The sequence below is a fragment of the Platichthys flesus genome, chromosome 2, assembly GCF_949316205.1.
Source record: "Platichthys flesus chromosome 2, fPlaFle2.1, whole genome shotgun sequence".
Lineage (NCBI taxonomy): Eukaryota > Metazoa > Chordata > Actinopteri > Pleuronectiformes > Pleuronectidae > Platichthys > Platichthys flesus.
The window spans coordinates 4,950,896-4,977,184 of NC_084946.1; the positions used below are offsets into that span (position 1 = coordinate 4,950,896).

A 26,289-nucleotide genomic window follows, 5' to 3' on the forward strand; every position below is an offset into this window, starting at 1 on the left:
CACATTTGTGATTGTTCTACAGTACAAACTAAAAATCCTTTCACGGTGTTTTCACAGTATTTTTTACTCTTATGCCTCACACAGTCCCACACACGTTCAGGTAATTACACCTGTGTTCCATGTAAGTGTGTGGTTCAATCATGAACAATATCAACCAGTGTCATTACTTACTGCTGTTTCCGTGTTCAAATATGTGCTTCTCCAAGTTTCCTGGTCGGTTTTTGAATAACTGACATGTGTAAGGCAAATATATGTAATGGGAGAATAAGGGGTCATAATATGTGAATGTTGGCACACATTCACACCATGTTTAGGTTCATAGTGTCTCCTCTGGGAGACCTGGACTATGGAGCAAAGTAATTACTGAACCAACCAGGACCTGTCAGGAGAGTTTCAAACAACCCGGAAACTTATGCTTATTTAAAAAACAAAACAAAAAACACACACAATTTACACAACCAATTTATTGTCTTTCAAGAAAAAAAAACACAAAACTCTGAAAACATAGAGAAATGTACACCTTTAAATTACACAAGCTCTTATAAACAAAATAGTCTCTTTTTATATGTACATCAGCAGGGGTAACGGCCAGAGACTCCCCAGGGTGTCTCCACCAAAATAAGATAAACATTTTCCTCTGATATCTATCTCTGTACACGTAATCCAGCATCTTCACTCTAGACAGCGCTGACGTCTGGTATCTCCCTTTCCCCGTTTTTTGATTTGTCAACCTTGTGTTGAGTTTTTGTTATATTGTCCCACTGGTCAACATGTTTATTGAGTGATGAGAACAAAGACACCGACATAATAGCAACATGTTATAAAGTGATCATGCTGTAGAGGAGGTTGTAACACGTTTCATTATGGTTGTATTTACTTGACGTGGCCTCATGTTGAGCTGCTGATAAGTGATTCTGGGAGGCTACTTAGCCTTTTTTTGTCTTACATGTTGTTTAAACTGCACCGGAATGCTAATTAAGCTACTGCTTGTCTCCGATTACTCAGCATTTCTCCGTTGCTGAGTTATTTTGGAATGTACAGCCACTTAGCACAAAGCAAACCGTTAGCATCAGGTACCATGCTTGTTGGAACAAAGGCTGTCTTGCTTCCTTTGAAGTTATCCAAAATACAACCACTCTTAAGGTGGTGCTCTCACTTGAATCTTTAAAGTTTAAAACACAGTCTGCAGCATGACACAAATCAACACGTCTAACCAAACGGCTAACATGTACAAAAAAAAACTTGTATAAGCTTCAACAGAAGGAATTGTGGTTTTTAGCTGTAATTTCTAAGAACATATAGACCTTTGCTAAGTGCTTCAATAAATCATAATGTAACTCAGCAAGTTCAATTTTGTCATGTAGCAACACAGCCGATGGCGCCCTGTGGATATTGTTGGCGTCTCGTTCTCATCATTTGACCAGTGGTTCAAGTCTCTGTAAAACTAAGTGTGTCCCTTTTACTTTTTTTTTCTAAATCCACCACAAGAGAGCAGGGTTGCACCAGCAGCTTCCGCTCCAGTGGGAAACAGGGACTTGGGGATGATTTGTTTTATCTGTTAGTATTTTGTGGAACGATGTAAAAGATGAAATGAGAAGACAACTGTTTAGCCTACTGACTGATATGTCACCGCAAAAAAACATTTAGTTTCATATTCAGTCTTCAAGTCAGAAACGAACTCCAGTGAAGCTTCCGGAAATTCGAGAAAAAAATGTCAGAATGTCAATGCCCTGGAACGAGGCCCAAAACACCAGCAGCAAGAAAACTAAGATTCTTAGAAAATCTTGAATGTCTTTTTTCAAGAGAAAAAAAAACATCTTTCATTTGAATATTTCTTGCAGTAGTGCGGTAGGCTGCGTTTTAAAAGACATTTGAATACAAAGATAAGAGGTGCTTAACACGACAATCAATAAACACTCAAAGAATCAAACACAGAGGTATAAAAAAACAGGTGGGGCTCAGGTTGACCCACCGTGCTATGAAGAGAGCACGGCCTAACGCAGCACAGCTCAACTGTACAGTGTGATGTCGGGAGGGCGAGGAAGAGGAGTTGGCCGATTTGTAACATATTATCCGGGCCAAAGCGGGTGCTAGGGTTTAAAATGATTTCATTGATATTGGATTGTAAACCAATAGGTGCACTAAGTGATCCCAGAACTAGACAATTTACTATGTCTTCTGTGTTGAACCACCAATTTACCAGATACCTGCCATGTTTTTTTGTTTCTTTAGAGACTGATTTAGAGACACACTTTATGCTCAGAGATAAAACAGAAAGTTACATGCTTCCCATCTCTAATGAAAGACAGTGTCAAGTAGCATTGTGGGAATTATAGGATCCAGTATGTTTGGTGGTTTAACATCTCCCTGTTCATATTTTACCTTTTTGTTATTTTGACCTAATCTTTGCAATTTGCAAGTTAAATACTGAAGGCTGAAACTGCCCCTCCCCCGTCTTTCTTTAAAATCCAATCGATGTTATAACTTGCCCACATCCAATAATGTCTGCACACTGACTCCAAAGCACAAAATGGTTCCAAGACATTTTGATCCGAGTGCAATTCATCTTCATTAGGTCTACTGTGTACCTTCAGCAGAGCAAAGGTCTGACTTTGATTGCAATGCTGTCCTTATAAATATACAGTATTTTGTGTTTTGGTACAAGTGTGCAGGTCTAACTTTTTTCCATTTACGCTGCTTTTTAACCAGTATAGCTACTATGAGATGTTTTTAGAATTCTCAATAACTCTCTTCAAACCCAGACAATGTGAGCCATGAGTTATCAGGGTTGGATGTAACAGTATACATTAATAGACGTATGTCTTCATATGATTTGTCTTCATTTAGCTGTAACCAACCGTTACCAGCAGGGGGCAGTACTGACACACTGAAAACATCCAACTTGTAGGCCTACTGCTCCAGCCATAGACGTTACTAGGCTGCTCCTTCAACAGACTCTGTGGAACTTCTATGGTTCATTTGACACTTTCCTCCGGTGAATCTTAACCCTTACGGTATTTTGTTTTTAACCAAGTAAACATGATTGAGTTGAAAAAGCAGTGTAAGGGATTAAACCATAAAAATTACATTAATAACTTTAAAACTTCAAATTCTGTATTCTAATACAAAGCTGCAGATGAATGATGCCTATGAAGGGAAATAACTAAGATAAGGGTTTACAAAGTCACCTTTATATATATATAGATATATATATATATATATATATCTATTTGTGTGTGTGTGTGTGTGTGTGTGTGTGTGTGAAGGGCTGATTTTTGCTGGAGACTACTAATTGACAAGGGACTATGTGTGACATTTCATTACAGAGGAGCACTTTTCTAACTCAATGACAACCAAGCCATCCCTCCCAGGTTTCCTTGGTTCATTCTCTATTCATCCTCTCCGGCTGTCAACAAAGAGCACTACTTCCTCCAAAGCGACCCTCCATCCATCTTCCTTTTTTCTTCTTCTTCAGGTCTCCCACCTTCAGTCTGTCAGGAGCACCAGTTCTCCCTCACTCCTTTCGCCCCCATCACTTTCCTCTCCTTCGCTGTACAGAGGCTGCTCCCTCTTTCGCTCCCTCTCTCTCTCCCTGGGCAGGGAAGTGGGCGTGACGTGGGCTTCCACTCGACGGGGGGCAGGCGGGACCTGTGGCAGGTAATGCTCCAGTAACGCGGGGTGAAAAGGCATGGTTGCCACGGACACCGGGCCAGTGCTGCCAGCGTATTGTCCATCGCTGTGGGAGTAGTGGATCTGCTGGGGCTCTGTTTGACTGAAAAGACATAGAGAGACTGTAACATGCTGGTTGTCGAACATATATATACAGAATATCTTACTTAAGACTGAGGTGGTGAGGTTTGGGTGAGCCTCTTATTAAATGTACATTAAATGAATGTGAATGATGATGTTTAGATTGTTGGTTTTTAAACAAAGTTGAGCTAAAATTGTAATTCTTATTTTTGTGCGAGGAAAGATAGACTGCAATGACTTTTATATTAATATTTTCTATGGCCATAATCAAGTGGCGTGGAGTCACCGTATCTTAAGACTCTTCTGGTTCTGGAGGTGCATTCATGCTAGGGGAAGCACCTCTGCTTAGATGGATATAAATATCTGCTGGTTGAATCTTAAGTAGAAAAATGAAAAAAAAATACCTCTTGTACTTTGTTTAAAAAGTCAAAGGAGAGAACATTGGGACATAACAACGTAAAGGAACATTTTAACTGCGATTACCAAGATTCGTTGCATGCATAAACCGTTCGATCACTGAATTAGAAGCTCTGTTCCATGCGCTGCTAATGGAGGGTGAAAGCTGCAGGACATGGTGCTGTTAAACAGCTTAAATGAATTGTCTCCAGGGTTCTCAGTCCATTCTGGATGATTTGAGTAACCATATGTTTTGATTTGTTTTGTAGAGAAAATCCATTGTTGTGAATGGACACCACAGCTGTAGCTGAAGGTCATGGATATTATATTTCAAACTTTATTTAGAACCATCCGTCAAAATGACAACAGGATTCTCAGACATTAAACTGATGGTCATAATATCAATCTACATGAGTACAAATATTTGGGCGGGTCCTTTGTTTCTATTTTTGTTAACAGTGAAGACATCAGAAGGTTAAGTTCAGCCAGTTAGCCTAGCTTGCTACCATTACCATAGACTGTGAGTAAGGATGGACAACACCACCTTCTGCCACTATCCAGAAATGAAGCCAAAATATGCCAGATACGGACGCTTCCCTATTTTGCCAATAACTTAATTTGAACAGTTTGAGTAAATCACAACGTTTCACCAATTTTTTTTATAGCATAACATTCGTAACTAAAACCAAACTTATCAGAAACATAAACACTATGAACATGAACATATATTAATGTGATGAGAACTATCTAAAATCACAAAAAACATCTTTAAGAAAAATGTAAGGGGGCAAATCAATACGCTTTGGCTTCACATTTGGGGAGCTGTAATGTCGTCCATTTTTCCATACAGTTAATGGTTAGTCCCATGTTATAGCAATAGGTGGGTCATGCTAATGGTAGCACCCTACTTTAATCATATCAACAAATATGATTAAAAGTATCTCTGTAGCTCCCGAAAAAGTTGGATTTCAATTAAGTGACAAAAACAATTCCCTCTCAAAAGAGTCTCACAGAAAAAAGATGTGGTGGGTACATCTTTGAATCAAAGAAAAGCGACAGCGACGCAGAAAACCTCTAAAAAACAACCACTGTTAACAGTTCCAAACCTGCATCTGCTCCAGCTTAACTGAGTTGAAGGATTTACTGGCAACAATGGCGAGGGATCCTATTCATCCCCGAGGACAGAGTGAAAACAGCCGAGGTGCACTATCAGTACTCTGCTTTTGTTTGTGTTTCAAGAATAAAGAAGAGCTTTGAGAGGTGTAGAGCAAACTCCTGTTTAATGAGTGAATTGTCAGTGTTTTCTTCCAGGGACAAATTCAGCCACATTATCTCAAAGTTGTGTGCACACAGCGAACTGGCCTATGTGTGTGTGTGTGTGTGTGTGTGTGTGTGTGTGTGTGCACTGGTTTCTACCTGTGCGTGTAAGTCGCTCTCTGTTCCTGCCGACGGCTCTTCATCATGGCCTTGTACTCGCCCACCCTCAGCCTCCGCCCCTCCACAATGCAGGTCCGTTTGGGCCGGGGTTTGTACTTGTAGTCTGGGTAGCGCTCCAGGTGCTGCCGGCTCAGTCTCGCCTGCTCTTCATAGTACGGCTGCTTCTCTTGGTTGGACATGGACTTCCACCTGGAACCTACGGACAAAGATTCAGAAGTTCGGCTCATTAGTTACACGTTTAGGCTTTTCTAATGTTATTTCTTGTCCAATTTTGGCAAAATGGATTTCATATTTTTTCTTTTGTCAAACTTTCTTTTAAGTTAGAATTCAGTCAATATTTGAGTCAAATTTAGGTCAAACCTTAAAAGTTACCTTTAATATGCAGTTGTCTTTTGTTTCTCATCAATGAATACAAAATCAAGGACAACTCTTTTTACGAACAACTTCAAAATCACTATTTAAACTTACTTGACTCAATGTCAACAAGTCCCTTTTAAAGTGAGACTAGTCTGTGTGACTTCTGCTGAATAGGCAGTCGCTGTGGCAACAAGTAGTTACTACAAAATAATGAAACATCCCTAAATGTTCCAAAACTGTCTTGACAAGTCATTCAAATTAATTGACTGTGACCTGAACACGAGCGGTAAACAACAAGTATGTCTCCCGGGGCCTTTTCTCAGGGCAGAGTAGAAAAATAGGAAAAGAATACATTCAACTTGCAACGGGAAGAGTCGCTGCAAGCTCCTCACTTTTTTTCATCTGAGGACATGACATTATATTGACTTGCATGATTTCCTAGAGACTTACTCTAACACTAACTATAGATACCTAAATGTCCTCACCTTAGAATTTAATGTTTTACTTTATAGGAACTTGCGTCTTATCTCCATAAGAGAGACACGTCCCCATAATGTGACTGTGTAAACAGATGGAGGTCCCCACAACATGAATACCTGGACCACACACACTAACTCTGACCCCATTTACACAGACACGCAGGTGAAAACGATACCAGTCACGCTGACTTACTCAGTGACAAATTGTTTGTCATACCAGACCAAGTACTTGGCATGAGTCTGTTTGATTAGGATTTGTGTGTGTGTGTGTGTGTGTGTGTGTGTGTGTGTGTGTGTGTGTGTTGGAGCAGCAGGTGGATATTTGTGCCCTCACATGTGCCAGACAGTGTCTCAGAATAGAGACACCGAGTGAAACCCACCCCTACCCAGTGCTGGGCTCACCCAGGATCTTGCTGATGGAAGAGTTGTGCATGTCAGGGAAGGCCTGCAGGATCCTCCTGCGCTCGTCCTTGGCCCACACCATGAAGGCATTCATGGGTCTCTTAATGTGGACGGAGGAGGGAGGGGGCCGGGTCTCAGCGTAGCTGCCTGGGACAGAAACGGACAGAGCACCTACAGGGGACAGGGCTACAGTCAGAGGACCACACAAACTGGAGCTGGAATATGATATTAATTCCTTCTTAAATTGAATGTCTCTGTTGCGTGGTGGGAACAAAACTTGTTATTAACCCTTTGGTTATTGCTTATTAAACTTCACTCATCATAGGTAAAGTTTCTTATCACCCACAAATATCCTAATGACAAGAATAAATCCCCGGCTTTGTAATCTCATTGGTTCTTAGAAGATGTACACTGTAGCTTTGGGATATTTAATGTCAATCAATCAATGTGTGTGTATATATATATATATATATATACATATATATATACAGGGGGCTAACCATGCTAGATGAGTATATATTTGTTATCATGAAGGAGCTATTTAATTTAATGTTTTCAAAGTTGTGTAGTGTTCCTTTAATAGAGCACAAGCCACCGCTTGTTCTCTGGCTTAATTCATGATTGTGACACTTGGGAGTGTTTTCAACTTTACTATGGACTTAAAGTGGATTGTTGAAAAACAACATTGTATCGACACGTGTATGTCAACACTACCAGCTAGCACACATTTTGGCATGAACAATGATTTACCTTCCTCACCTACATTTTCCATCCTAACTTCTCTTCTTCTCAATAAAGCTTCATAACTTCCATACGTGTGTATTTATTTCTTTACAATATGTTTATTTATATATAAGAATGATGGAAGTTAATTTCGTATACCTTATATTTCAATGTGATATTCTAAGGAGGGAATAATACTAAAATATAGAATTGTAACAATTCCAGTGCCTTTGAAATTACCCAACTAGTTATACTATCTATAAATTATTAGCATCAATGTGTTACTTCCTAACACTGAAGATTATTAAATAGGCTCCTCCAGGGACACCTACTCTCAGAGTCACTGCTAAGGTGGTCCTCTGTGCTGGGCCGGCCATGTCTGACGTCACCCCGTGCTGAGTGAGAAATTCTCTCGCTGTGAGGAGACTCTTTATAATCCTATGGTCAGAAAAAAGACAAAGACAGGTGAAGTCAGATACAGGCACACAGATATTCACACTCGAGCACAAAGGGAATATTTGAATTTGGACCGCAGTAAAAGATGACCTAATGTCCAAGGGTTGTGTTCATGGCATACATGTGTTACACGGGTTGCTATTTAAGGTCACGTCCGCTGTATCAGCTGCTGTTTAAATGCAGAGCTGTAAATGCAAAGAAAGGGATTTATAACACCATGGAGGAGGAAGAATGATGTTTATTGTTTGAGAGAGGAAAGGTCAAGGAGACAAGGCAGAAATGGGAATGTGACCATTTCAGAATTTGCAAAGCTATCGTACCATTGCCATATTATCTATCATTCATTCTCCTGTTGTAAACATTATTTATCCCGCATGCGCTGGATTGGAATACCAAAATAGGTCAGTCAACAGTCCTGGTGTTAAAGCAGCAGCACAGGCCCGATGGAGTAGGATAATGGAACAGGAGGAGGAGAGCCACAGAGTACAGTATTATGGAGGACAAAGAGAAGAGGGCAGGTGGCTCAGTCAATGCCACACTGAGGCCTTTGTGGTATTGTGAGGCTGCAGCAGCTGTTGCTCCAGGATGATACAGGGACCGAAGCTGTAACCACCTCAGAGCACGAAAACCAAGACCAGAATAGAAGACAACTTTGACAACAACCAAAACCCCAAAAAGACCGCAACTAGAATTTTTACAATCGGGTTCCAGATGAAATAGATCATTTCAAGAATTTTTATAGCTTGCACATAAATAACAAATAATGGAATCAGCAGACACATAACTTTTTTTTTTTTTTTTGTGCAGTGTTTACATGTCTGCACTTTCCAGAGGGCAACACCTAAAATACTCTTCTGTGTGTGGTTATACTAGAGGGTTAAGCTTCTGTCAGATGAATCCTCAAGAGGGGCACGACTCCCTGAAACACCAAACTAAACTGGACTCTGACCCCTGATTAAACCTCCACATGTTAGTAAGTATGGACATACTGCAGCATTCAGCAGCTAAAGCCGTGGAGGTGGTGGAGGCCAGAAACGGAGGTAATACAGTGTGAATATTCATCAAGTTGAGATCACATGAATGATAATATTGCGTCCGACAAAAAAACTCAGTGATCACGATTGTCCAGGGCCAAACTGATTTTCTATAGTTATTATAGAAAAAAATCCTGAGGGCAAGATAACGGCGCACAGACACACACACACACACACACACATACACACTAATTCAGCTGCTCACTTCCTTCTCCCTCACAGACTTAGCTGACGTCTCTGACTCGCTACGGTTTAAAGTGGATTTGTTTGAAATGACGCAGCACTGTGAACACTGATTGTCACATAATGATCAATACTTTTTCTTAGATCAGCCCGTCTCGCTCTCTTACCCTCCACACACCCACACACACACAAAAACAGTGGGATCGGACATCCGTATAAATCCAGACAGGGTAAGAACTTGTAACCAATCATGTATCCAAAATACCCCAAATGGTCACTGTAAGTGGACTTAGGGGAGCTGTGCATCCAACTTTGAAACATTCAAAAACGTTATCCCATATCGTGCAGACATAGCGTGTTTGTGTGTTAACTGGGGGCGATCAACTCACCATCTTTTCCCCGCCGTCTCTCTCTCTTTCTCGCCCGCCGCTGCTGTTACTCTTTAGGAGCAACTGGGCATCGTGGATGGCCTGGGTGACCACGTCGCCGTCTCCAAGGAAACCTGCAGACAAAAAGCACCGAGGTAAACAAATGTGGGGAGCATTGAAATGAAGAGAAAAACGGCATTAGATACAGGAAGACAAAGTGTCAGAGGCAGCTGTACTGAAATTATGCCGATGACAATGTGCTTTTCTTAAAATATACAAAAATATTGTTTTGAATTCTCCTCCAATAGCTTTGCAAGATTCACAGGTTTTACAAAAACAAGTTCCTACTCATCTCAAACCACCCCTTATGCAGACCTTATTCATATTTGCTAAGGCCGCCTTAAAAGAGAACTTTCTTCTGACCACGTGTGAAAGTCCTGAAAGGTAATAGTGAAACACAGAAAATGGTAGATGACAGAACATCATTGAACTAGACCAGCGCATAAAGAAGTCTGTGAAAGTAGAGAAGAACTAGCAGGGGGGGGGGGGGGTCCTCGTCTGGGGCGCCTCACGGCGTCGCTGGTGCGGCGGCGACTCCGGACGCGTGTCGGGCCCTTCTCGCGGATCACCTCAGCTACGGCGCCCTCTGGGGGAACCCTCCGTTCGCACGGGGGGCCCCCTCCGCCGGTGCGCCTCGGCTGGCGCCTAGCAGCTGACTTAGAACTGGTGCGGACCAGGGGAATCCAACTGTTTAATTAAAACAAAGCATCGCGAAGGCCCACGGTGGGTGTTGACGCGAGGTGAAATGGGCATAATAAGTCTCTGTTAAATAAAGTTTCGTTAAATCAAAGATTATTTCATAAATCTGATTCAATTTGTGCTCATTAAAAGATCAAGAGTGATAAAGGGCTGAAATAATTTAAAATAGTGCTTTTTAATACATTTATAAACTATGTTACTAACTATATGTATTATATGTACTGTGTTAGGCCATAGAGTGTCATTTTGTGTCATTTTGGTTGGTGGTGTGCCCCAGGATTTTGCAAATGTAAAAAATGTGCCTCGGCTCAAAAAAGGTTGAAAATCACTGAAGTAACTACCGCTCAGCTTTTCCCTGCGTATGTAAAGGTCCAAAAAGCTTCATTTCCAGTGTGATAACCCACAGATCCTGCTTTGAAGTTAACCACATGTTTGTTGCCAGGCGATCATTACTATGGTGTGTCTGCAGAGATGACACATCATCAGTCAATCAAACACTGGGGGTGGTACTGTTCCGAAAGCTCCCCTTGCTCACTTGTCTATTAACTCTCTGGCTACTAGAGCCCGCGCTGACTTCACTTTTGTTCCTTTTGTTTATGGCATAACATATGCTTTAGAAATGTGAAAATGCATTGCTTTTGTTGCCCTGTATGAAATGTTTTAAAGGAAAGAGACACCACCATGTATGGAAGCTTTGGGTTAAATCAGAGAAGATTTTTACTCCTTTCATTTAAAGCTGCTATGTGCGGAATCAAACAAAGATGCTATTACGATAGGGAAATATTTTGAATACTCTTAAAGACATTGTACACACAGTGGCTTTATTGATATCCTGTTTTCTATGTTATGTTTCAATCAGCTTTGTGTCCCTGGAACCTTATTTACTTCCTGAATTAATTTCCTTCCTCGTAAAAGTCTCCAAAGCCAATTTTTTGAAGACAAGAATAGTATTCTGGATTTCTATCCATCCTTGTGTTTGTTGGCAGGTTTCTTGATGCTTTACCATCAACAATTGTGAATCAGTTGAATAATAAGATCAATAATACCAAACATGAGGAGAAACCCAGAGTTTGCTTGTGTTTGAAAACACAACTCTCCTGTTGATACACCTGGCGTCCACATTAACACTTTGAGTTTGAAAACTCTGATGCTGCGTTTAAGTCCGGACGGGAAACGGAGAGATATTCGGAACCAATGACGTAGACACTCACAACCGCTTGCTGATTGGGTCTTTTTGGTCACGACGTAGCCTTTGCTGATCGTCAGCCTCATATCACATGACCCTCTTCAGGAAGAAAACAACCGGCATTAGCCTCGGCTACCAGCGTATAATGATAAAATAACAATTTACAAGTGTTGTTGACCCAGTTGTCTTTGCTAGCCACATTTGTGGAATTAAGTAATTTATTTTACAATGATAAAGCTGTCTACATGTGTAGGTGACAAGATATTAGAGACAGTATCTTGAAGAACATGATGTGTAAGCACGAGGGTGGCCTTTCAAACCCTGTGATCGCAACGTTGTTTTGCACAACCTCAGAGAAGATTTTTTGTCTCCTTTGTCACTACGCACTCCCATTTCAAAGGAACTCACTGAGGGCAGATCGGGGTGGACTGTGGGACACTTCTCTCTGGAGATCCCTCAGTCTGTAAGCCCCTTGCAGTGCCAGGGATCCCAGCTCCAGGCTATGTGGACTGGGCGTCTTCCCTTGCTCCATCCCCTTTGGCTTGGAGGTCAGGTTCAATGGTTGACTCGCCTCCTAAACACACAGTGAGAGCAGATGAATCAGGGTGGGGCCACTCACACACATCGAGGCGTGACTGTAAAAGGCGAGGGTGTGCACGTATTCGGTTATACGCAGCAGATTTGACGTGTCGCAGCGCATCCGTCACACCTTTGTAGCGTTTCTGGTCTTTTGTCTTCATGCTCACCTCATCCTCTCCTCCCCTTTGTGTTGGTCTATCTCTGCTTGAGAACAAGTCATGCAAATACACTTCATCCTGAATACACACCTACACATACACACACATGGATGAACCCATTCACAGACACTTAAACTACAAACATTAAACCTCTGAGAGAGGGTGTGGTGTACTCTAAAGGCTTTTCAGCCTCCACATACCAAGACACTGCATTATCTTTATAATCTAGAGAGCTTTTCTTTAACTAAACCAACTGCACACAAAGCGCAACACATACACACATAAAAAGTAAGCGAACACATAATCCGCTGTTCCTGCTCCACTGGTGAATGCACTACAAGTACTGTGTTTGTGTTAAACATGGGAATGTAGTTTGATGCAGTGAGATGAACATTTAAATAGCTGACATAAAATTCATAGTTATTCTGTGGTGACGTTGTACCTGTCGGAAGGAACTGCTCCTCTTCACTTGGGTGGGGTGAGGGTTCGGTAGCAGCTGCAAAGGATAGTCCATGGCTGCGGAGGATGAGTATGAAAAACAATGTCACTGCTTGAAGCTGATACTTAGATTTAAATGTACTGAATATAACAAATTGCAATATATAACTGGGGGACCAGGAACAGTTGTGCTCCACCAGGTATCAGCTCTGACTGGTTATAATGAAAACAATAAGAGTGTAAAGATGTTATTAATGATAGCAACAACAAGTCAGATATATATCACAAAAAACAGTTTAGTGCCGTTCCTTTCTCCCTACCTGTTGTTACAGTCCCTGGAGCAGAGTCTTAGGATCTATGGTGTCAAAAGCGTCACTAGGATCCAGCAGGATTATCCTAACCTCTTTTCAAAATTCAGCTCAATGCTTTATTTCTGGCAGTTTTCAGGTTTTTCTTTTTCAAATAGCAAAAGCAGGGACTATTAAGGGGAAAGCTATCATCCAACTTAATCAGAATGGCATAATTTTGAATCTTAGACACATTTCTATTGGCCTGGGGTAAATCGCCTAATTGCCCAAACCAAACTCACAGCCCTACAGGCCGTAACTCGCCCGCTCAGTGGAATAAAGCAGTTTGTGTTCCCGTCACAAACATGACATGGAGGGAATTAGCGAGTCATACTGAACAACTAAGAGCTCCGGCCTGAATGTGTGTGGAAGCAGTTTAGATTTGATACCTCACAGACGGAGAAGTCCTGGCTAAAGGTGAGGTAACACAACAACATGAAAGAGGCTCACGTTAAGGCTTGTCACCCAGATGTGGTGCGCTGCCAATCTGACTCCTGCACTGGAACAGTTGTGTAACGGGGTAAACATTATATTCATATAAATTTAAAGGTTCAGGCACGGGTACAGTCCAATAAAAGTGAGCAGTAGGTGAGAATTTTAATTTAACATCTAATTCATCTTGTGTGAGTCAGCTGTAAGGATTCTTTTGTTGTGAACACCAGTGACATCACCTCTGACCTCTTCATTTCCACTCAAATTACTACAGATACCCAACTAGCAAGTATTAGCGTTTGATAGCTGCAAGCATGTCGTTGCATAGGAAACTCACTAACAGCTGCAGGAGATCAGGTGCTGCCACAATTTACAGATACTTTTTCAGGAACAGAACTATTCTTTCTCATCCTGATATATCTGTATTCATTTCATTTCATTTTGTTCATTTCTGTTTCTGTGTGGTGTCAAAAGGGGGCTGGCAGGATAAACTCCAGAGACGCTGCATGGTTTAAGATAGATTCAAACAAATTACATATTCTCACTCTTTGTATGTCAAAGCATATCAAAAAATTCCAAATTAGAATATGTTTTATCTTCACAAAGATTATTCTTAAAATGAGACTCTCCGAAGTATAATGCAAATGAACAGGCAAATAAAAAGATACTACTATTTGAAATTAAGTGTAGCAGAGAAAAGAGGATTTCTAGCTTCAGCTGGCCTCTTCCACACAACCCCACAGTCCTCCAGCATTCATCTGCCAAATCATCAAATAAAGAAAGCAAATGAATGGTTATCCATAAATTCCACCTACAATGTTTTAAAGACCGACTTTGTAACAGTTTGGTTTGAAAAGATAGAAAGGACAAGGTCACCCACGAGCACAGCTTTTAAGAATCGTGAAAGCAAGACTGCACAAAGCTGCGTCTCTCTAAGCGGTGGCCTCTATAGCCTGCTAACTGTACAAGCATGAGTGTATGAAAGGTGCTATTTGCCATATTGTCCAACTGAAGTCTACATCTGTATCTCACCTATGCCTTTTCATTTCTCTTTAATACAGGCCTTGGGTTGAAGTGCACAAATATGCTGAAATTTCTCTTGAAAAGCACTCGAGCGCGAGGAGTAACCAGCATGGATGGACGGTGACAGCAAGTTTTCAGCACAAATTTTCTGGCCTTCAGAGAACACAATCATTGTCACCCTTCATAAAAGGCCATGTAAGATTACAATATAAAAGAACTCATAAACCCCAGTTTTGTCAGTGTAAGGAAGCCTTGGACCAAATAGAATAAAGCAAATTACTGATCAAAATAAAATGAATTTGAGTTGTAAAATCCTGTCTGATATTATTATCAACCATTGTGTAGCGATTTGTGCCAGAAAGCAATCAAACAGGCCCTCAATATTATCGTATATTAGAGGAATCATTTCAGTAGATTCACATAAGAATGCACTTCTTATCCTCTCAGGCTACATCCGGAAAAGACATATATCATGGGAAAACCTCTTGGGCATGTGAGTGCCGCTGGACAGACTCTCCGGATTGTCCCAGATTGCTAGAATAAAAGCTCATCTTCTCCACGGTATGAAGCCGTGATAAAAAAGGCCAAACCATTGAACCTGTGAGTGTCATCGTTTCCAAACGTCTACATGTCGCCTGATTTTCTAACTATAACGAGACCAGCAGCGTTTCCAATCACCTCCAGTTTAGTGGCTCCAAAACTCCAGAGTAGTGTGGACGAGTAGTTCTCAGCTGAATACAGGTATCATGTAGTTCTTCTTTAAATCAAATATAAGGCATTTTGAGCACATTTATTATTTTCCAGACAAAGGTGAAGGATGTTTCCTCAAATCCATCATGCTTGAGACAGAGCTGACCAATTTCTATTCTCTTTTTCCACATTGCTCTTGTTGATTTGAGATTTGATGGGCACTTTTTGAATTACATTATCTTGTTGTGTCCTCTGCCAGCTCCCAGTTTAAATCGAGCCATCAACTGTTATTACAAGCAATATCTGGATCAAAACGGGACAGGTGACCATGACACCTCTCTGCTAGCTTGATGACTGACCTGGCTTGCAGGGGATTGGTTGCAATGGCAGGTTCATCTGGGAGTCAGAGGTGACCTGGAGGGACTGGCTGCTGGTGTGGAAAGCCGGGATCATCACGTAGGGCATGTTCACCTGCTGGGACAGGGCAGGACAAACACACCTTACAAAAAAGCTCAGGTTTCTGATCAGCTCATGTAGAGGCCTTATCGCCTGCTGCTCGTGCTGTGATGTGTGGAGATGTTTGAGTGTCTTGAGAGGAGCTGACCTGGATCTGCTGCTGGAGCAGGTTGATCTTGTGCTGCTGCTGGATCAGCTGCTGCTGTTGTTTGGCAATCTGTGACACAAAACATGTTCATTTTCACACACAAGGGTTTGCAACTGGCACAGTTACCAAGTGGCCATCGTCCTCTCTTCAATCATCATCTCAGCTTGATACACCACAGCATACCACAATGCGTACACATTTGATTATATCATATTTAAGGGATGCCGGTTTGGATGTTTTCAAAGACAGAAATTAATCCATTCATCAATTTTGGAACCTACTTTTACAAGAAATATGAGATTTTGGGAATGAAATCATAATATTACGAGAATATTGCGAGAAAAGAGTAAATCATTTACGATAACAAATATATGGCGATTGTAAACTCGTAATATTAAGGCTTTATTGTTAATTATAAATTTATAAGGATAAGGCCAGAGAAGAACACTGTGGTCAGAGTAACAGGTTGTAAATCCCTGTAATGGGGTGCAGTGAGGATAAATTTAGATGCAAACTGATAGACCAAACTAGAGAAACCGGTAATAAATATTTTTATTGTTTCTGGTGCATGGCCATGTATGAGGTAAACTGTGATGACATTGTTTCCCAAGCTTCCCCAAGGTTTATGAAGGTGTTTGAATGATTGAGACTAAACACAGAGGAAAAAGCTTGTTTTGCAGAGCATCCATATAAGTGAAGACAGGGTGTCAATCTCCCACCTCACTTCTCCTTTCTGACAGTTGTGAATACCACGGACAATGTCAGCGTCAATGCAAATTTTATTCCAGCAAGAATGTCACTTTACAGTTGTATACGTCTGATTTGCGTAATTCTTCCGCTTCGTCATATGCAGTCAAAACACAAAGAGCAATGCACAAAGACGATTCTCAGTTCCTGGTTCTGTTTAGTCAGAAGGTCCCATCACAACTGTTATCAAGATAACAGTCAGTGCGGACACAGAAATTTGTTTTAAAGTGACACCATGTTTGCCTGTCTTGATGATATTTGGCAGCAGATGCCTGGATTGCGTGCGCTACCTGTTCCTGCTGCTGTCGAGCCAGTTCCATCTGCTGCTGCTGCTTCTCCAGCAGCAGGGCGGCCATGTTCCTCTGCTCAGAGTGCGCCCCCAGCAGCTGCTCCCTCAGACCACTCAGCTGGTTGATCATCATCAACAACTGGAGCTCCTTCTCTGCAAGAGACTCGGGGGTACCTGGAGGGGGTAAGACGTGCGTCTTTATTATGTTGCTACGTATGTTGTGACAATGTATCCACATTTTTTAAAGAACACCAGCAAAAAACAATAATTTTCACAGCAAAATTATCGAGCCAGTTCCCAAAGCCAGATATCACATTTGAAATAAAGCAAATTATGTTCCTAGCAGATTTTAAACATAAAACAGATACTTGTGTCTGAAATAATACTACTGTAAATAAATCGTATAAAAGGTGTGGATGGTGTCTGGAAGCTGACCTTTCAGCTGTCCTGCCCCCACTGGGCTTTTATCCAGAAGCTTCTCCTTCCAGTTAGCATTCAGCAGCTTCTCAATGGTGGGCATCACTGTTAACAGGACACAACAGGCTGCTTTAGATGGTGTGAAAAATATTTTCTGTCGAATAAAATCCATCTTACGCCAAACTTCTATCTCAGCTGCTCCTCCGCCTCCCTAATGGCATTGATTGAAGAAGGCATTTGAGGTGGCGAAGGGCAGTGGTTGTTTGTGTGTCTGGGAGAAGTTTTGAGTGTTTGAGTGGATCAATATTTGGGCAGAGGAACAATCCAAGGTCAGCGAGCAGGGAGAATTTGAGAAAAAAATTTTGGCGAGGAGTGCAGGATGGTGAAAGACTTGAGGTCAGGCAGAGTCTTAGGAGCATCTTGAAGAGCAGCCTTCTCCTCCGCATGTGAGGGACAGAACAAAATCGTACAAAACAAAAAGCACCCAGATTCCCGAAACCCATTCAGGAACCAAACAGCTTCCTCGCCTCGACATCGATTTTCAGCAGGCTTTATTGTTTAATGCTGAATAGCAGCAAAAGGTAGTGCACTTAAACCCATCAGCTGTGGAGTCGTCAAAGCCTGGCCGGTGAGAAAATTGTGTATGGAAGTGTATATGCAGTGTGTGAGCAGGAGAGAGAATGATGAGGTGAAAGGTGCAGGACGGACACAGACTGTGGAGCTGCACTGATACAAAGGTTTCAAATGGTGAGTGCTCAGATCCAAACACTTTCTTGTCTCAAATATAAACAACTGCTTCAACAAAATTTTGTACGGATACGATTAAAAGAGACACCATATGCAAATTTGAAATATCCCCTACAGAGCCCTGGAAGAGGATACGTTTTGCCTTCTCTTGCAATACTTTTATGTCAACTTACAATAGTTTCTCTTTTGCATTTCGTTATAGGTGCAAATCTAAGAGTGCAAGGTAATACAAACTGTGCTCTACTCTATGTGCAGCTGACGGGGCTCAGGTTGGATTTTATCAAGTCTTCTGACTCATGTTGATGAACACAATCGATTATTAAACTATTGGTCATACTAAACGCAGACTACCTGTGGCATCCTAGCTGTAGTGACTTAGCTGGTACCAGCAAGTAAACTCAGTGTCACTGTAACACACAAACTGCTCAGTGTCTGCGACAACCTCCGTTGACCAATGAAAGCAAGCTACGTTCAAATCAAAGAGAAAAAAAACAAAAAGTATGTCAGGTTCGGGTCGGGCCGGGTTACCTTTCTCTCGGGCTCGGCCGTGTGCAGACACAAAACCTATTGCGATGGAACACAAAAGTAATCCTCAAAACATTGATCTATTCGGGGCTCCATAGTCTTCCTTTAACAGGAGCTCATTTTTAATAGGTTTTAACTTGTTCACAACCTGCATGATCATCCTGTCTGACTTTGTGATGTGATGAAGTGATGTTCAAGTGCTCTTATTATTTCATTGAGGCCAAAAGAAATGATATCCACATGCTAACAGTTTACCACTTTCACCACAGCTGCTTTCAGACATGCACTGAACTCCGTATTCTCTCCAGAGGAGGTGCATCTGTGCAGAGAATCTCCCGCAGCGTTGTGCATGAGTGAAAGGCAAACTGCCTATACACTCCATGGCCAATTCTCTGGACTTTACCTGACTTATACTACACTGTGGAGATACTCCTTGAATATAAACATCCTATTATTAACCTTAAAAGTAAATAGAGTAAGGCCCCAGTCAGTGGTTTAATATTATATAAATCTATATGATCTATTATTATACTATATCATACTATAGTGCCCATACTATTTTATGTCTTCAGCGAGCATGTACTCTCTAACCACATCTTTAACATCAATGGGTAGTTTAATCTGCAGTAATATATTATATTCTATAAGGTCATATGTTTGTAGTCTGCCTGTCCCATGAGAACAACATATAATACGTAATTAAAAGAATAAAAATAGTGCAAATTGAATTAATGCCTTTGTACGGATATCGATTTTGTGGATTTGGTGCAGTTGGTATGTGGTGTGTGGAGGCCTCAAGGCTCAGGCTTTGGCCATTCAATTTGCACAGCCACGAATCATCTTCTAAATACCATGTTCACAAACAAGAGATCTTTTTCTTATTGTTATGTTATTTAGAATCACCTTCCTTGAAGTTGGATTGCACTTCTGGTCGATCATGCTTCCTGACCTCCTTGAGTCCCATGGGGCTCTGCCTGTGACTCAGCTCCTTACCTGGCGAGCCCTCCTGTCAGGACAGAGAGAAAAGAAACAGACAAATCATGAGAGCAGGATCAGGAAAAGCACGTTTACTTCTTTGACTTTTAAGAAACTGTGATGCTCCCCACATTTCGTATGGGTCTGTCAACAACTTCTCTTGCTCTGTCCTGCTGATGTCCTTACCGAAGGGGAGCGGGACAGCGGTGGGGTTAGTTGGCGGGCCTCCAGTGGCTGACCTCCTGACCAATCGCGTGAGGGAGATGTTTTCGGGGGTTCCACGATGGTAATGACTCCTTCACAAAACTCCTCCTGTTCTACTTTGATACCAACACCTGCCATGCTGACATTCCCACCAGAGAGGAGGTGCAGCGCCGGAGGGCTGGGATCAACCATTCTGTTGGAGGACAAACACAAACCACAACTTTGAGCTAAATGCCAAGCAAAATGGTAGCTACTGTGTAATGTTAACCAGCATCTCCAACATGCCGATGGGGATGTTGCCGATGGGAATATAATGTGTTTTTTGGTGTTTGGTCATAAATCAGAGCATAGTTTTTGAGACGTTTCAGTCAAAACCAAAAGCATTGAAGCTTAAGTTGATTAAGCTTCAATGCTTGGGAGTTGGGATCACCAAAATAAATCCTATACTCTTTAACCAAGCAAAGTAGAAACAGGGGTGCTTAGGGGGCTGCAGTATCCCCTGCTGGAAAGGGGCTGCCACTCCAAGACAAAAAAGTTTAGGTAAATTACTGGATCTGGCCCCTGATCCAGATCCACACCAAGCGTCAGTGGGTTCCTTAGCAGAGGTTATGAGTTTAAAAAGCTTTAACTGCACTTTCTAAATTAAACATTTTAGTGTAACATGGTAGAAAACCCCAACCAGTTATCTTTTACAATATTTGAATTAATTTTGGAAATATTCATTGTATTTTGAGTGTAGCCTATCTGATCCAAAAATGTACAACATAACATAGATGTCATGTAGTGTAAAATGTTCTTTAGCTCCTATAAAAGTTGCCTCTTCAAATGAATATAAAATACATGAATGTTGGGCTGCTGTATTTTGACATAACGATTTTTTTTCACTCGTAACAATCACGGCCACTTTGCTGTTTTTTTATTGCAGTTTTGCTGCAGATGTTTCACATTAACACCCTGTATACCTGGGAAAGAGGGATTATGACTATGATCTTATAGTCATGGTTGTGATCAAAATAAGGAAAGATCAGATGCGATTGAAAGTATATTATACTAGATTCATCCAGACAAGAGGGGGGGCTGGAGTCTCTGCTTTCTGAAGTGTGTCTTTCCAATTAGGAGCCACTGTTTTAGGTCAGTGGTCAGAGGTTAGCTGCTGGTTGTGTTACCATCAGCTAAAGTCACAGACGCTAATGGTCTGAGTGTGTGTATGAGCGAGTGTGTGTGTATCTGACAGTAAATAATAGGAGGGTATAGAGGAGGGAGGCAGACAGCATCTCAGTGAGGGAGAGAGAGGAGAGAGAGTGAGGGATGTTTGAACCACAGTGAACTTGAACAATCAACTTGAGCTTGCATCTGTGTGTGTGTGTGTGTGTGTGTGTGTGTGCGTGTCTGTGCGCACGTGTGTGTGTGTGTGTGTGTGTGTGTATGTTATTTCCCGGCTCGGCAGCAGGAGGAAAGAAAAACACAGCAGACAGCAGAACAAAACAAACAGAACACACAAGGGCAAAAAGTGCACATATATATAAAGAGGCAGAAAAAAAGCCATTGTTGGAGCCAGGGAACAAAGGAAGCCGGGACAATGGGGGAGAGGCTGACAAAAGCCGCCGGCCGGAGGAAACAGGCCGGATAACAATGCCAGCGGAATGTGCCGACCAACTCGGGAACACGGCAAAAATAAAAAAACGGAGCGCCACCATTCTGCGGGAAGCATAATAATGATTAGAGCTCCCCACCACTCCACCTCACCCAGCTCTCCCAGCCTGCACACTGTGATTCTGAACAAAGCCACCTGTCTGCCAGGGTCTAAGGCTCCAAACCTCAGTCATGTGCGTGTGGGCACGTGTAGGTGCATGTTTATGTGTGTTCTACACTGCACAATAAAATGCAGCTTTGAAGGGAAAACAGGAAAGACCAGGTCATTTGACACCACCTGAGATGCAATGAGGTCGGCCTCTCTGTGGTCGCTGTCTGGTGATCTTCTCCGATGAAATAATGATGAAATAAAAACTTGGTGCAACACAAAAGTGTTGCCCCCTAACTTAACTCTCTCAAACTTCAACTTTTACTGCAATCTGGCCCTTATGTTGTGTAAAGTTTACGTATCACTAGGATAATATGTGTCTTATAAATAAAGGTGAATAAATAACCAGAAGGTCGGCAGTTCAATCCCAGTCTCCCCCAAATAGCCCCTGATGGCTGTGCCATACTCAAAGATCAAAGAATGTGTCTTTGAATGAGTAAAAAAAACGAAAAATGTCATGAAATGTTAAACCAGGTGATCCACTTACCAAAAAGGAGAACCACATTAAGAGCTTCTTGGATGTGCTCACCTACATGTATAACCAGGCGACGTAATAAAAATCATCTGCCTTTTGGCAAATGAATAATATCATTACTGCATTTCAACACAAAGCCACTGGTCCGCACAAGTGTGTGAGTGTTTGTGTGTGTTCAAACCATGAATCCTATAAAATCCATTTCACACAGCTGCCCTGTAGCACATTAAAAACAGCTAAAAGTGGAGGACCAACGCACTCTGATGCCAGCTGCTTGACTACTGTTGACTTTGATATCACACTTGTGTGTGTGTGAGTGTAGCTGTGTCTCTTGTTTCAAAGGTTTAACAGAAGAACTTGGTTCTTCAGTTGTCGTGACTTTCCACCCTGACACTGTACTGGCCATCTGTGGTAACCACTGGAATAAAATCAGCCATCGGCTGCTTCAAACCCACAAGGATCTGTATCAGCCTAATCTCCTCTGATTGCTATTTTCAGGTTTGGTTTGTGGTTTTGCAGAGCATTAGGAAGGAATGAGAACGGAGGGGTGGAGAGGGAAAGGCGGCAAATTGTTTAGCCAACACGGCAGCAACCTATGTCGGTATCGACGAGGGGTTGATTGTGTGACGCCGGGGGGGTCGGACCTGGCAGTGGCAGCACACTGAGTTTTGTCCCACGCTGGAAGTTATTCCTGGGTCTCCCCTCTACGTTCCACAGAGGCTGGACCTTAGAGCTGCCACAGGTGGCTTTCACACGCCTCCACACACACACAGACAGAGAGTGTGTGTGTGTGTGTGTGTGTCACCCAATGCAGAGGTATGCAGAGAATCTCAGCGACCCACAGAGCTGTTGACAGCAAGGAATGTGGCAAGGTGTGTGTTTTATAAGCACAAAGCTTTTTTTTTTTTTTTTTGACAATGCCTTTAGTGTCTCAGCCGGAACAATGCAACCCCGGCAAGGTTATCGCTTCCCTCCACATCACTCTCATCTAGTTAAACACACACTTAGCCTATCTGCAGCTGACTGCGCCCATGTGGAACCCGACCTTGTGTGTGTGTGTGTGTTGCATGACTTGAATAGCCCTGCCTTCTTCCAAGGTTATCTGATTGAGGCCTGTTTTCGAACCACCTACAGTGTTGTTCAGCATTTATAAGCGCTCACCACGAGCAGCAGAGAAATCAGAATAAAAGACGTCAGAACAGCTGCAGTTTCACAAAGTAAAACAAAGTAATTGAAAACTACTGCTGGAGACTCCTGAAGCTGTTCTTATATATTTAGGGGACTGATATTTGTGGATGTGTGTAATTTGGTGCAGATCGAAATACAAATCCAGGATCTAGTTAATTTAAAATGGGTTTCATGAGGAGACTGTAGAGCCTTGGAGGAGGTATGCACTCTTCTGAGAGACATTCAAGTTCAGCCAAGTGTACACTCCAAAAAAAAAAAAAAAAAAAAAAACATAATATCAGAGGGCATTTAGGATAGAAAATATTATTTAAATGACTGCGTTTCAGGTCAAATTTATTTCTGTAGTTCATCAATAATACTTCAATAGTATTGGATTTGGCTGCAGCGCTGTTTATCCCTAAAACTCCGAAAGTATTTTGTGAACTCAAACACTTTACCCAGTCTCCAATGGCATAGTGGTGAGCATATGATGAGGGATTTTTCACATCTTGATAAATTGTACACATGAGATCAGTGTCAACATACAGAGAGCAGTCACAACAGACGTCACCTGTATTATGAGCTTTTTTGTAAATGCTTTGAAATAAGAACCAGTTAGTGTCTAGAGACTTGATTCTGTCATTGTTCCAACATATCGTTTTCATCGTTCACGTAGAGAGAATTTCCTTGTTGGCTTGTCACTTGGGTGATGAAACGATGGTTCATGTCAGTGCTAAAGGTGAAGACTAAAACTGCTAAAATAAACGTAAAATCATGGTGAAGAAACAAGGAAAGTTATTTTACAATCATATTGAAGTAATGTGCTGGGTTTGCGATATAGCTGCAGGAAGCATCACTTTGTTCATGGCACCACAGACTCACTGCAGGGCCACATGTTGCACTGGTGCTTTTGCCGTGCAGAAAAGGGCAAAATCCATAATTGAAAAAGTTTAATCTTCGAAGGCGGTAGGTACCGTACCACTACATACACATATGTTTGCTATTTACTTATTTTGAGTTGCATACATCCTAGCGCTAAGGCACAGCACAGTGTTAAATATTGTTTTGTAAGTGGTGTGCTTGGGTACGATTAGTTATTATTTAATTTCAAAATGTCTCTAAGACTAGTTATTGGAAAGTGAGAATTATAGAATAAAGACCTTAACCTTGCACGTCAGCTCTCTCTGGGAAAGGCTGGTCGCTGCCATCTCTCTGCATATTAACACTTATCATGGGCAAAAAAAATTATCAAAAACGTGGGAATGAAACAATAAAAACATTGAACTATGTAATAGAAATGTGGGAATGAATCTTTTTAGTAGCATTTTCCGTGCAGGACGTAGTGAAACATGGCCCTTTTATTGGTTTGGGCGAACTAACCCTTTCAAAGACGCTGTTAATGTGCTGTTAAAGACCTCCACTTGTCGTCTTCCACACTGTGAACTGAAAGCTCCAGTGGCGGCAGAGGAGGAGGTGATGGAGGTTGCCAGGGGGCACAGGGAACATGTCTCCACCTTCAGATAAAAATCAGCTCCTCTCCTTTGAGCTCTCACAACACTGAAACCTAACACTTCCCACGACACAAGAATCACTTCACACAAAACCGTCAGTTACCCAACAAGTCTTAACACGTAAAAACCTAACATTTCACCCCCGGGGGATTGGCAATGCAAATCCTTTTGGTTGTTCTCTTCCTTTTTCTTTTTTTTCCCTCTCTTCCTTTGTTTCCTTATTCTTTCTCTCAGGGTTTTTCATTCTTCCCCCTCCCGTCGGGAGCAGCTTGTTGGGTTTATATCCTCCTTGTCACTTTCCAACTAGTGCCTGAGGCAGAATAGCATAGAGTGCACAATTGACAGAGAGAGAAAGAGAGAGAGAGAGAGAGAGAGAGAGAGTGTGTCAGCAGTGGAGAGCAGCAGGATAAAGTGTTAGAAATCTAAAGAGGTTTACTTTTTAGTGATAAGTAAATAAAGACTTTCTCATTGTCATCCCTGAGACTGACAGGTGTAATGGCAGGAGTTTTCTGCAGGAACACATCAAAGTGAAAAACAAAACAAAGTATGACTCTGTCAGCTGGCTCCAGTTCAACAGTCTATCAAAAATAAAAAAGAATGTAAAATATCTACCACCTACATCTTTGCATATATTCACACCAGGTTCCCTCCTACTTGGCCCTGAATTGGAAACATTTTACAATACGTTTCTCACACAACGTTCAATTGTTGAGCGACGTTTCGTGACAGCGCTCTTACGGTAAGTTTGCATCCTGATGTGCCGGCGTGTTGTGACAAGTGCACGGCGATGTATAAACAAATGTTTGGGGAAATGTTTCATAGTTAGCTTTATTTGCTTAAGGTTGATAGAACAATCCAATGCTTTGTGCCAGCTGGTGCATTCATGCCCACAGGGCCTGTCCCGGGTCGATCACAGCGAGAGATTCAAGTAAATTGAAACATCGCTGGAAGAAGCTGAATCTCATATGTCATCATATAAAAATAAGAATAATATCGCAAATCTGCTTGGGAATCAAGTGGTTTCTCGAAACCTAAACCTCTGATTAGTAATCGGAGAGGGATATCTGTATACATTCAGTATATAAGAGAAAAAGTTTAAGTTTAAGTTAGTCAGAAGTTTATGGATAAAGAAGAAAGATCTATTTAAAATAAAGAAACTGTAAAGCTGAGAGTAAAATGAAATAAATGCTGCTTTTATGTCTATAACTAAATTCAACACAACACACCTTGTAGTGTCATCCCTTCCGTTCCCCTCCTCTCTTTCAGTCATCAGTACTGACCTGCTGCAGCCGGGGGGATGTGAGTGGATCCAACGGCCTTCCCAGACTGGAACTGAACAGCTGACACAAGTCATAAGCGGCTGGTGCTCCCACACCACTAACGCCTGTCTTTTCTACTCCTCTGCTACCCCTGACCCAGCAGACCTCCCCTTCCTACACCTCCTCCTACCCCCATTTCTCCACTCATGAGGGGTTAGTACAAAGAGCCTCTTCACATCCCACTGCGCAGGGGCTTCATTTGCATGCTTAGCATGCTGTCGCAGGTGACCGTTCGCCGCAGCTCTGATGTGCACGATACAGACCAAACATCCAACCAACAGAATCTGTGATAAGATCGTAGCTTCAGACAC

At 41.9% G+C, this 26,289-nt stretch overlaps 1 protein-coding gene across 2 annotated transcripts in view; it reads right to left on the minus strand.

Moving 5' to 3' along the window:
• Window positions 1-446: 446 nt before the first annotated feature.
• Window positions 447-26,289, minus strand: part of LOC133960177 (transcription factor SOX-13-like) — a 40,165-nt gene continuing 14,322 nt past the window's right edge. The window contains exons 2-14 of one of the 2 annotated variants that reach the window (XM_062394651.1): window positions 19,688-19,898; window positions 19,430-19,532; window positions 17,273-17,359; window positions 16,839-17,011; window positions 15,802-15,870; window positions 15,557-15,668; window positions 12,710-12,783; window positions 11,939-12,104; window positions 9,607-9,719; window positions 7,877-7,982; window positions 6,822-6,992; window positions 5,563-5,779; window positions 447-3,772 (exon numbers count right to left, since the gene is read on the minus strand). In XM_062394651.1, coding sequence (XP_062250635.1) covers window positions 3,487-3,772; window positions 5,563-5,779; window positions 6,822-6,992; window positions 7,877-7,982; window positions 9,607-9,719; window positions 11,939-12,104; window positions 12,710-12,783; window positions 15,557-15,668; window positions 15,802-15,870; window positions 16,839-17,011; window positions 17,273-17,359; window positions 19,430-19,532; window positions 19,688-19,897 — 1,887 coding nt within the window. In that variant the 5' untranslated portion in view covers window position 19,898 and the 3' untranslated portion in view covers window positions 447-3,486. Of the gene's footprint in view, window positions 3,773-5,562; window positions 5,780-6,821; window positions 6,993-7,876; window positions 7,983-9,606; window positions 9,720-11,938; window positions 12,105-12,709; window positions 12,784-15,556; window positions 15,672-15,801; window positions 15,871-16,838; window positions 17,012-17,272; window positions 17,360-19,429; window positions 19,533-19,687; window positions 19,899-26,289 lie in introns of both variants that reach the window. The other variant, XM_062394650.1, reaches the window with a different exon arrangement.